This window comes from Taurulus bubalis (assembly GCF_910589615.1).
Source record: "Taurulus bubalis genome assembly, chromosome: 3".
In the NCBI taxonomy this organism is placed as follows: domain Eukaryota; kingdom Metazoa; phylum Chordata; class Actinopteri; order Perciformes; family Cottidae; genus Taurulus; species Taurulus bubalis.
In genome coordinates this window covers 8,297,665-8,311,051 of record NC_136591.1, presented here as the reverse complement: position 1 = coordinate 8,311,051, position 13,387 = coordinate 8,297,665, and the positions used below count along the sequence as shown (strand labels likewise).

Here is a 13,387-nt window from a genome sequence, read left to right as displayed (position 1 = left end):
CTCAGCGGAAGGCAAGAGATGCTCAAACAAAAGCAGAAAGGTCATTGAATTGTGAGGTGAGGCACATGGTGGATGAGGCGGCGCTTCCCCTTTGTTATGGCTAAACGGAACAGAAAAGGTTTGGATGAAAATCTGTCATCACACGTGGAGGTGTGCAACTCAATCGCTCATGATCTGGGACAGAATAGCCGGAGCAGTGCTGTGGTTAATAACTGTGTGTTGCTACCCAGCGAGTGCTTCCCACAATACTCCAGCTATTATCTTATGGTATTGTTTTAAACGACCGTTGTGATGTGATCATAGTGGACGTAATCACACAACACAATGAAATACAGCTCATGAAAAACACACAAATTCACAGATTCACAGAAGGCCACCTGTCACTTTCACTACAAACACATCATGTTATAATAAGTGAAATATTAGATACAACTTCACACTGACAGAACAAAAACAATTAACCTGATCATCCCTTGCAAAATCCTAGTCAGAGGACAAGGGACGACTTAACATAACATGTTAATTATCGACGATTCAGCTTTACCGGCATTGCTTTTCTTTTTGTGCACACTAGATAACATTTTAATTTTACCTTGGAGGTGCAGCGCGACGTAAACAATGCCAAGAGTAATATGAACACAGCACGGCTTCTTATCTCTTCAGTGCTCCAGTATGCCAGCTCATTCAGCAGATTTGATTACTCCTTAGTTTACATTTCCCTCACCCCTGTTTGCTTCCCGAGCTATCACGCAACGACTGTGTTGTGGAGAACTGATGTCATGTACAGAATGCCAAGCACTCTGAAGCTGTTCCCAGGTAATGAACAAGAGATAGAGGCCCGGGTATTGCGCAATCACGTTGTGTTCCCATTTCAGTCTTTTTGATGGGGGATGTGGACCACGGCCAACATAATTAGACCCACACTGACGGTATGCTCCTGTATAACTCAATGTACACACAGTGGAGTGTAAAGGCTCTTATTTTTGGCTTTGTTTGTTTCCGAGTTCCTGTGGCTTTTTGAAAGAGAAGCATGTTTGTTCAGAGATAAGCCAAGGTGGATGTGCCGTTCGTTCTCCTTATCTCTGATTCATAAGCCAGATGGGTCCTCTTCTTCCTCTTCTTTCTCCTTCTGTTTGTTCTTTTCCTTGTAATTTCCAGTTCACCTCCTCTTTTTCTTTCCTCCTGTGCTCTCATCTCCAATTTGTAACTTACGTTTCCGTCCCCGATCTGCTCTTGCTCTGCTTTCTTATTTATCCTATTTGTTTTTAATCTGGATTCTAAACTCTTTTTATTCGTCTCCTCCTCCTCATCTCCTCTTTTTGCATTAATGCTACTTCTATACCCCTTTGACACTGCCATGCCATGTATCTACTGGATGTTATACGTGATAAATAATTGGTCTATGCACAACGGTACCACACAACACACTATGTGTACCCAAAGCTTGCACATCAAGCTGTTTGTACAGACGGATAGATAACCAGCATAACTAGGGGGTGTTGCTGGTAAATTGCCTTGCAGTCGGGGGTCTCAATTCTTTTATCAAGGATCACGTTGCTAATTAGCATTGCGTTAGCTCTCTAAATAAGCAAGGCTAAAGCAGCTTGGTGTCAGCAGTGTGTGTGTACTGGGAAGTAGAGTGCATTCAGGGTGCTGTGTCGCACCCTCCCGTAATTAGATGTTTGAATGTACCCATTAATCCACAGAAGGGCATCTAATAAGGGTTTTTTGACATTAGGCACAGCATTGGCTGGGGGGTCTAGATTTCAACCAGGCCTCCCATGGCAAGGCATAATTGACTTTTATGATAAGGGGAATATGTTCCATAGTACTGCGAACAGATACCTACTGCAAAATGTTCTGTTAAGTTTAGTTGATTTTATTGGGTGATCTACTGGGTGAGTTTTCATGGGTGGCTGAGCAGTTGTGAGCAGCTGAGTCTCTCTGTGGTGAGCCTTTCTGCTCATGATGCTGCACTACAGCCAGTTTAGTGCTGCAGTATATGCAAAAGTTTTAAATCCTTCCATAAGTAAAAGAAAAAGTGTTGCATTCTTTTTTTTTTTGCAAGAAAGTCATCCCCAGTCATTATCTTCAGATTAGCTTTGCAAAGAAAAGTTTTGAAATTATTTTCTGCATCTTAAATTTAAAGCAGCTCTAAGCAATATTTTTGAATCACCATTGGATGATTTGACTATGTATAATGTGAAAGGCGTCACACTACGGAGCATTTTGGTATCTATCAACCGTATTGTTTCGGTTTCACAGTTGGCAACTGCGATGTTTTGATTCACTCTCATGGCTCTCATGAACATCGTTTTCAGCGGAAACAGGCAGCAGTCTCACTGGATGCTCCTTGCCAGCGCCATGAGCAGACAAAGTTAGTGTAGCATGTAGCGCTAAGAGCCAGATATGTTTTTCTCAGGAGTTGACTCAAGGCTGAAATGAGGGTGAATAATGGAGTAACATTCATCATGCTCCCAGAAACATGACTGGATTATAATGTTGCTCTGTATCTGCTAGATGTGTAAATAAGGTGATATATAAACTTAATAAAGTGATACTATGTCAGTTGACATTCAATGCCCCCAAAATCAATTCATGTTTAACCTCAGTTTTGATTTATTTTTCGAGTTCCAACATTTCAATTGTACTTATTTTTCTTTGTTCTCTTTCTAACAGAGGATCCAGAACACAACAGACACATTGTTGGATCTAACCGGACGGAACATGACTGACTTCTTGGTCAAGACTTTTCAACGCTCGGGTAAAACAAGGTAATACATGTCATTGTGAAACTTGTGAATATCAACTTTTGTCAAGAGTTTTTACTTTGTTGTCGATTTGTCCGGGATGATATTATACTTGGACTCAAGGATGAACTGATTTGAATTGGGTTGGTAAAGGTCAAGGGCTCTTATTGCCAACTCAATAATTCGTATGTTAATTATGACAATATAACGTTTTGGACAGACATAGATGTAAACTACAACATACAACCCTGAGGCGGTAATGCTCGTTTGAATATGCTGCAACATTTAAGGTTTTTTAAATCCAGGTATCGCAGTGCATTCACATATTTTATTCTTGTCACACTTTACAAACTACTGACTTTCCTCAGTCATTTTGGTTTTGGGTGGCCAAATTACCACATGGTCATGTCTGGTAATCTCCATATTTCCACTGTAAAACCAGCTTTTCCTGGATGTCTGTATTTCGTGTGTGTGTGTGTGTGTGTAGCTAGAGTAAAACATCCATGAGTGTGTGTATCCTTGACATTAATCACATGCCCTTACCTCCACCTGAACCTCCCTCTCTTTCTGCTTTTTTGCCCCTACTCCAGGTACGGAGGCATCTCTGTCGGAGGCGTAAACTCCCAAGTCCGTCTGAACGAGGCAGCAATCGAAGCTTCATTCAGGGATGTAAAAGACCTATTCAGCTCCTTTCAGGTATGTAATAAATACCAAATGAATATACATATATATATATATATATATATATATATATATATATATATATATATATATATATATATATATATACATAATGATACCAAAGCATTATTTGAGTAGTCTGTTTGTTCATCTGCAACGCTAAAACTTAGAATAATAACACCTCTCAAGTCACCATTTTGCTGATCTTTATATGTGTTATTTATAAGTTATTTGAAACCACCAAATACAAGTACACATCTTTCAAATAGAAACCCACATGTTATCTTCAATCAAGATAATACAATTTCTTAAAGTCTTGCAAGTTTTTTAATTTGAATTGAGATTTCTCAGCCATGTCGACGGAATCTGACAGTGTGGGTTGGTCGCTCTGTTGCATTGTAAGTCTTTCTCCAACACTAAATGTTTCAACTAGTTTAGTGCCTGAAGAAGTGGATCAGAAATAGATTTTATCCTATCAAAGCTGCAGTTTGCCAGTTGCTCTTTGAGCGAGCGGCTCCTAATTGGAGCATGGCGTTCTTTGTTCAGTTGGCTTTGTATCTTGGGCCCAGGTGATGTTATTTGTTGGGGACTCTTGGACCCCGCTGTATTCTTGAATGATTGACAACAAAGAATGAAAGCAAAGAGGAAAGGAGGGCTAGATTCTTCAAATCCATTCTGTTGAGTGTCCATGGCAACAGGCTCTGATTGTATGTGCATTGCCTTGAATAAATGGAGGAATCTGGGACTTCACTGCACACGAACACACACACACACACACGCACACAATCCTGCAAACCTTTCTGCTCTCGTATTTCTTTTAAACTTGATCTACTTTCACCACCTCAATTCAATTCATTTCATTACATTCATACACTTTTACTTCGGCACTGTGTTTCTTGAACTACATGCCAATGCACTTGTCCCCTCCTTGTATCTCTCTCTTGCATACACACGGTCTCTCATTAATATTTCAATTTTTTTGGACTCTCAAACTACTTTGAGATCAGCACATTGCTTTGCCCTCAGGCGTCTCCGGTCTCATCCCTACACATACTCCCTTTTCTGTCTCTTGGATCTCGACGCTAATGTGACTTTAATTCGTGCAGCGGAGATGATGTAACCCTAATGGCCGGGCATTAGCCGTCCCAGCTCTGGATTCTGTGTTATTAAAGTGCTTCACTGTCCTTGGAAATGCCTGGCTCTCTTCTGCTCGGCAGGCATTGTGATGTGAGACGGTAACGGGAAGTAGTGTGTTTTTGCACTCTGGGCCACCTGTGCAGGCTGGGAAGCAAGCTGTGAAATGTAACTTTAATTGCATTTCCTGTGTCTAGCAGGTAGAAATAAGGTTTGGTGTTGCAAGAATTGAAGGCAATGATAAAAACAAGAAAGCCTGTGTGCTGGAAATTGTATAATTAAGCCCAAAAAAATGGACTCCAAAATGTGTGTTATGTAGATGGTATTCATGTCACTACTGCTCCCTGTAATCTACGGTAACCTTCTCAAACAACATCTTTTTTTTTTTATCATTTATAGTTTTCAGAGAAATAGTCCCCTAATTTAACAAAAGTTATCCTTCCTGGCAAGTTTTCAGTACACACACACACACACACACACACACACACACACACACACGTGCAGAAACATATTAACACAAAGTCCCCACAGTCCCCATATGACCAGCCAGTCACACGGAGCACTTGACCACTGAACTGTGCCGGCCACTTTGGAATACAAGCCAAGAAAGTCACCACACACTCGAGTGGCTTTATTGCTGTGTTGTTAGCCGTGACACGGGGCAGGTCCACTGGCCAAACCAGCCTTGTCATTGTCCTTGAGCGGGGAGGAGTTTGTCAAGGATTAGACCCAGGCAGCTGCTGGCCCACTTCTCATCTCATTTCAGCCTACGCTAATCCTCAGCTAGGCCGCCTAATGGCGCTACCCGTTGCTTGTTGGCACAATGCAGACCGGAGTAAAGTAAAAAAATAAATAAACATGCTGCAAAGATTCCTTTGGTTTTGCTGAAGGTAGCATGACAGGCAAGAGTAGAAGACATGTTCTGTGTGTAGGAATAGGTTATGTCTTGGGGCAGAGTTGATGTTATTTAACACAAATACTCCTTTTGATGGAGGCTTTTTTTGGGTGGGTGGGGGGTTCCTAGCTTTTACGCAGTGTCATGGAAAGTGATGAAGAGTTTAGGCTATGTTACGGAAAGCACATGAGATTTATGACAGGGCAAATAAAAAGCCCTGAATTCACTCTTGAAATGTTTCTGATAATGCCAGGAAGTCGGTTAGGATTGGCTAAGTGAAGGATTGCCGGGTAGAAAAAGTGAGAACACAACTAGTATGATGTCCGTGGTCCTTAGGTAACTTGGGGACTGCGATATCTTTGGTGGTTTATTCCTTTCCACTCTAACTCAGAGGAGACACTTGCACCTGAGCACACTCCTGCATCCTTGGGATTTCTTTCTTGATATTTCTCCTCTCATTTCGTCTACCCCCAAACTCTCTCCCCCAGATGTCACCTCCACTTTTCCTCCACCGACCACTACTCACATGCCACATCCACTCCCGCCCCTATGAGGGCAGGGTCCAACAGGAGGCCCATTTGCATTTATATCACATGTGTAATGTGCTCAGTTCTCTTATGGTTGGGCTGAACAGCATGGTATCAACATGACACTTTGGAAATCACCTATCATCTCAAGCCCTCATCCCAAGGCTCATTTCACATGCAACATGACTGGAGTACATTTCTCCCAAGTCTGAGGGAAATAAGTGTCTCAGCACACCCAAGTGCTTCCGGGAAGTCTTAATTCTTGTCTCCCTATGCCTATTGCTTTGCATTTCAAAAGCGCAGTGGTGTTTTTCCAAGTGTATCCAATTAAGCCTCCAACTCAGTGTTTGTGTTTTCTTGTTTTCCTCATCTTCATTAGGATAATTTGACTGACCAGTTCCTGCAGAAGACTGAGACGCTGCTGAAGAAGCTGGGAACCAGGGACAACCTAAAGGTAGTAATTGCATTGCGCCCACTTGCTCTACTGTATGAGATCATGATGAGATTAAAGTTTAATGATCTCTGAGGGGAAATAATTCAGCTGCAGTTCAGATTTTTAAGGAGGAACACTGGTGATTATGAGAAACGGGATATATACAGAGACAGTCAAGGTGCATACCCACATAAAACTTATCTACTTATCTTTCTACTCGTGCAATTTACTTCATTATGAATTATAATGACTACATAATACAAAAAAATCAGATGGTGGCAGGTTAATAATGACACCTTGGCTTATAAGTAGATTGCTGTAAAGGTAGGATACGGCACGATGTTTCAGTCTACTAATGCAAATAGTGTGTCCGTAAACTTTGTACAGAATGGGAAAGGGTGTGCAATGACTTAAAAAGCAACTTCAGTTGTGGAAGAAGTAAACACATCCTTTTTTCAAGTAAAAGTACCAATGCAACAACCTAAAAACGCTAAAAAAAAGACAGCAAATTTTAATAACAGGCGGTATTTGGACAAACTGATAACATATTGTGAATCTAAACATTTACTTTCTCGCATGGAAACATATTAAAACTTAATTAAATATTACATTTGAAAGAGAGGCATTATCAGTTCCATTGAACTGATAATGCCTCTCTTTCAAATGTAATATTTACTTAAATATAGTTAACGTCTGGTGAAGGTTGAACACTCAATTTATAATGCTGGATAGTTAAATTAATTTTGAGTTACAGTTGCTTACATTTCCAGTAAAGTCAGCCCCTGGTGTTTTGTTCAAGTGAACCAATTTTTTTTCAGGGACAGATCCAGTGTGTCTTGCTATGCTTTTCACTCTTTCTATAACTGGGAATGTTGATATTAGCAGTGGTAGTAGAAGAAGTACTTACATCTCCAAACCGCACAGTAACAGTGCTGCATTGAAACGTTAACTTCAAGTGAAGCGTGAAAGAGAGGTATTATCAGCACAATATTCTTAAATTCACAAATAGCCCATTTAAGGTGGTGTTCAATTCTTTTATGGATAGTTTATTATACTTAAACATTTCTATGGCAGGAGAATGTAGTACTACTACTAGAAGTAAACACTCAGTAGTACACAGTTGAGTTGCATATTTTGTTCGTGCTGTTGGGGCCTTTTGTACGTTTTTTTGGGGCACACTGAGTTAAAGTACTCATTATTTTCATATCTAAACATCATAATACATCTACAGCTGTTTGGGGCCCTTTTAGTTATGGGTCGGTTCAGTCGGTTCAGTCGGAGGACTTTATCGAGGACTGATATGTTGATAAATCTGCAGCCTCTGAAAATTGGCACATCTGAGCACAGTGCCGTCACACACGGCAGTTCACTGTGTTTACCTTCGTTAAACCTTCATTTATGTTGAACTTGCAAATATCTCAGGCTTATGTACTGAGACTAGAGCTTTGCTCCTCCCCAAAATAAATTGATGTTTAAAGTGGAAATGCAATGTGGATTGCCATTATCTTTGATCTTCTCAAGATTTCCACTCCCTCTATACCACTGGCATGCATTTAGCACTTAAATTTCTACTTATCTTGAGTACATCAAATGCTATTTTAGCTGCAGACCTTTCAGAAACTACATGCTGAAGAAAATATGAGAGTGAAAATAATATCAATTTTGGTCGATGTGTGTTTCTGAGATACAACGAGAGCAGAGAGACAAAAAGGCAAGTGTGTGTGTGTGTGTGTGTGTGTGTGTGTGTGTGTGTGTGTGTGTGTGTGTGTTCACATCTGTTGGTGTACTCCATATACTCCTCTGTGATACAGTGTTAGGCTGACACTCAACCACCATCCTCTCTTAATTAGTGCTGCACTATCAGCGGGGAGTCCTCTCACTCCCACTCTCTATCATCCATTCTTTTTCTTCTCCACCCCCAGCAGCCACAGAGTCAGAGAATCACTTGCATTAAAAAGAAAGTGTGCAAAAAATGTTTTACTCCGCCTCTGTCTCTGCAGATTTGGCGTTCATTGCAGGCCTTTTATCTTCTGTTGAATAGAAAAGGAATGTTTGTCAGTTCAATTGATTATTCTCATAGATCAGTATGTTGCCCCCCTGAAAAATGAGTGATTATTTGACCCCTCTCACTTCAGAGTGCATTTTGTGCACCGAGTGGACACAGATTCATTTTGATTAATTAATCTGATCATTACGAGACAAAAATATGTGGGTCAATTCACAGTAGCCCAACAGTAACGCAACACTGTACTGGACATTTCACCATTGCACAAAAATGCACAAGAAGCTATCTTCAAATGGCAATGTGTTCTCCATGTCTTCATCTGTAAAATAGATTTTACATACTTTCTGTTGCCGTAAAAGTGGTACAGAGGTCTTATAAGCCCTACTAAAAAGCTGACTGTAACAACCCAGCTTTAAAACTAGCACACAGATGCTGTCTAACCATTCTTTTATAACTGTCTGGGATACTTTTCTGACTAGTCAGATTTCCAACAAAGCAAAAGAATAAAGCCAGAAGAGTCGTTTAATAAACTGAGATGACTTAAATTGGGACTCAATGGTGCAAAACAATTGGACAACGTGCGTCGAGTCCAAATATCGTGGTTACCTCTTTGATAAAGAAATCAATCTCTCAAAATAACTTGCATGGTAAATCTTTCTCCACACCTACGATTCATGCTGTTCTCAGTTATAATGCTTGGCTCTACCTCTGCAGGTGTGGTTCTACAACGAGGCATGGCATGGCATGGCGTCCTTCCTAAGTGTGGCAAACAACGCCATCCTGAGGGGAAATCTACCGGCAGGACAGGATCCCAGCCAGTATGGTATCTCTTCGTCCAATCACCCCCTCAACCTCACTAAGGCGCAGCTCTCCTATGCAGCCATGTGAGTCATCTGACCGGGGAAAAAAAAATGTGTTAAAGGGTAGATGCTGCGGTGCTTTAGCTTTGTGGAGCAAAGGCACAAGTTGAAAATTCCTTATTGTTAGTCATTAATACATCACATGTGCCTTGAAGTGGTCCAGCTCAGAGAAAACAGGGGAAGGAAGGAACAAGGCCTCTAAAAAATGTGGGATTTAAAAAAATGTAATCTGGATAACATGTGCTCAGGATCTAATCGTGTTAAAATACATGTTGTATGGTGTCTACAGTGCATGCTGCATTTATTTCCGGAACCTGCATCTTATTTTTCCTCCTTAGAATTCAATATTTAGCGCGGCGATAACATTTTTCTCTCGCTGGAAGACAGAGTTTTTGATTTTCTAACAATACATCAGGAGATGCAGAGGAGAAAGACTGATGGTGACTGGGGAGCTGAGGGAGATAAAGCAGAGTGAGAGGAACAGAGCAATGGAGTGGGAGAAAGAAAAGCGGCGACAGCGTAGACAAAGGGAGAACAGATGAGTAAGAGACAATACAATAGAAAGCGCACGACAGATAGATAGATGAGGGATTTGTATGAGCCCTTTATGAGGATATACCCTTTTTCTGCTTTATCCCAAGGCTAGCAGTAGAGCAGCTCCCCATGAGAGGCAGAGATTAATGGCGTGCTAAATCACAACATATGGATCTAACGGTTCTGTGCGTGCTGTGTACTGTTTTGTGATTGTGACCAGTTCTTCTGAGCTGGTGTCTATTCCTTAAGAATGTCTGTTGTTGATATTATGCATTTGGTCTGTTCAGAGATTTTGATCAAGACTTTCAAAGGAAATTGGAATACATCCAACTGCAGCACATTGCTGTACAGTGCCGTCGCCACAACTCCTGACATTATAAAGGCAATCCAGTGGCTGCTACCAATCACCACATAGTAGCAGTTTTATTCCGTACTCCGCCGTCGCTCCAGGCCAATCCTCAGGTATTTATGTAGTGATCAGGTGCCCACGACAGGCCTGAGTTAGAGTGGGAGACTGCGGCATAGTTAAGAGATAATTACGATGGCCTGCCTACCACAGATTCAGGATAAGCCTCTTTCCCTCTCGACTTCTCTGTGCTGAGAGTGTGACGACTACAATTTATGAACTATGATTTCCAGATAGGCTTGGACACTTCTTCACTGCTAAATGAGTGTGCAGGTTGCAGACGAGAGTGGGGAAAAGGGCAGAGACTTCTTGAGCAGATGACTTAAGCACGATGTAATTAAGACGTTTTAAGCTCCACTTCAAATGGTTTCATATGAGCAGTGGATCAAATGATAATGTGCTATGTGACAAAAGATAAAACCATAAAGAACTGTTGTTTTTAGAGTTAGCCTTTTTATGATTTTTTGTTTTGTTTTAAAGACTCACAAATTATACTCTTACTTATCAGATTTTTTTGCAATAGCTTTACCTGTAAAATAAATCAACACTTAGATATTTTATAGAAGTGAAGAACAAAGCTAAGCTCCTGCTCAGACTCCATCAAAAGCTGCCAAGATCCACACAAAATGAAAGTTCTTAGGAGCAACTTTAATTTAACGGAAAATCTTTTTTTTTAATGGTTTTATATTTCGAATTAACACCTACCTAATGTCATGGAGAGATAATTGCTTCAGTCGTTCTATGGATAATAACTCCATTGGCACGAATGACAAAGATTGCACTGCACCGTCTAATTTGAAGTGACCATCCCCTCTAGTGCCCCCTCAATGCAGGTGGCGTCATGAGTCATTAAAATGGTAAACCTATGCAGAAGGAAAGAATGGTGATGCATACAACTTTAGAAACTACCACTTAATTTGCGCAAGGTCTCATTGCTTCATCTGCACTAGCGCAAAAATAGGACCTCTCTATAATTTTCAGAAATGTCATGCTTTGGCACCATTTCATTATGGAGATACACAGTATGTATCACTTCTTAATTGCTCAGGAATATCAATTTGGCAACTGACAAAAATTCTGCTCCTCCGCCCTGGTAGAATTGCATGTGTAATTTGGTTACACTCAGCAAATTAATATTGTTTCTGATTCCCGCATGCTATCTGCAAAAATATCCCATTTAAAAACCCCATACGGTTGAGCTATCAAATTAATTGTAATATGCTTCTATCAAAAATGAAATGGTTCTCTATGTTATCTACTTAATACTGTATAATACAAATGACAACCCGGATGTTGTGCCAGGAGCTTCAGATTTGATAATTAGCTCCTGCTTTCAGCCCCCCTACACTTTAACACTGAAGACTGAGTCCTGCAGGCCTTGTCATTAAAAAAAACCTGAAGAAAAGCTATATATCCTGTAAAGCTGTACTCCCGCTGCTCATCTTTCTTGCTCTCCCATTATTAGTTCATTAGCAGATTGCTTGTCCTCGTCTTCACAGCAATTAACCAGTTTCAAGCATTCAGGGTTAGGTCATTCACAGCATTGTCCCCTTCATTATTAAACCGCCCAACCAGAGCACATAGCCCTTTGAAACCTGTTGAAATGTGGGCCGGTACCCACTGTGGTACATCATTTCATATTTATATGTTTTAATTGTGTCTCGTTGCCGATGATGAATACAGCCATGTTGCCGCACAGGGTAGCGTATTTAATATGGTAATTACACAGTAAGAAATCGCCAAAGAGATTATGGCGGGCCGAAGGTGAGGATGACAATGGGGGTTCAAAGAATACAGCACAGTGCTCTCCAATGCTTATTGAGCAGACACCACGGAAGACATTCTCAAAGCTAGGATGGCATAAATGAAGACACAACAGTGAAATGAAGGTCAGCGTCTTGGAGGTGAAAGGGACGATTTGTTCCAAACAAGAAAGAGTCATATAAAAAGTCTGGTGAAATCTGCTCCTATTCTCTTGCGATTAAAAGGTGAACCTATCATGGTTTCAGAAGGTTAATGACCGTTAAAAGCCTTTGTATTATATACAAACAGCATTCTCAGTGCGTTGCATTAATGTATGTAGTGCTAGTGCCTAAGGAAGTCATTAAAACTGACACACACCTGAAACATTAGTTATATAGATTATTTCTGTAGGTGTAGCATGTGTTTAAATGCTTCCTAATTATTGCAAAGTAATAATGTAATGTGTTTTTTTGCACTACAGGAAATGAGCCAAATGCTGCTTTAACGTTGTTAAAGTGTCATCTAAATCATTTCCTGGAAATAAGAGAACCAACAAATGGCCTGTTTTTATCCCTTAGAAATGTGCGCTCATTTTTTCATACACCAGCATTTTGGGTATTTTTGCCAAAAGAGGTGAATGTGAATGCTTTGGGGATACTCTGATAATTAGTGCCTCACTGAAATAAAAAACAAAGTGAACCAGTCTGCCCTAAAAAATTATAGTTAGGAAGTCATAGAAACCATTATAATTAGTAGATTAGATTACTGCAACTACTTGCACTCTGGCATCAGCAAAAAAATCCCTTTCCCGCCTTCAGCTCATCCAAAACTCTGCTGCTGCAGTTCCTTACACTGGCTACCTGCTACTTTTAGAATTGATTTTAAGATATTATTGATTATGTACAAAGCCTTGACAGTTATCTGTCAGATCTCATATTGCCCTCTGTCCCTTCCCACACCTTGGCATCCTCAGTTATATCGGTCCTTTTTTTACCATCTTTTTTTTAATGTGTTAAGCTGCTGGCTTCTAGTTAGTTTGTATGTGTTCTGTTTATATTGTAATAGTGTTTTGAAAGGTGCTATATCAATGAGGTTTAGTATTATTATACATTAAAATGAAAATGAGAGTTTTTATCATTTGTATTGAAAGCATGAGACCATTTAATTAAAATTTCTGTTGAGTTAGGTCCTGTAATTTCTGAAGATATTTCATATTCCAATCCGTGTCTACAGTTTACATAACTTAGCATATTATGTAAACACAGTGGAAACAATATGTTCATCCAATTTACCTGCGCTGTAATGAAATAATTTCCATCTTTGTGACCTTGTTTGTTCACATCAAAAAGGAAACGAAACACATCCTGTAGTTCAGAGTCTTCACAGAAATAAAACATCGTGTTGAGAGTTTAAATGGAC

The 13,387-nt window shown here is 40.2% G+C and overlaps 1 protein-coding gene across 1 annotated transcript in view; it reads left to right on the top strand.

Moving 5' to 3' along the window:
- LOC306733925 (phospholipid-transporting ATPase ABCA1) overlaps positions 1-13,387 on the top strand; it is a gene marked incomplete at both ends in the record, with an annotated part of 128,719 nt that overhangs the window by 77,610 nt on the left and 37,722 nt on the right. The window contains 4 exons of the mRNA XM_079215236.1: positions 2,680-2,774; positions 3,341-3,446; positions 6,367-6,441; positions 9,140-9,309. Coding sequence (XP_079071362.1) covers positions 2,680-2,774; positions 3,341-3,446; positions 6,367-6,441; positions 9,140-9,309 — 446 coding nt within the window. The remainder of the gene's footprint in view (positions 1-2,679; positions 2,775-3,340; positions 3,447-6,366; positions 6,442-9,139; positions 9,310-13,387) is intronic.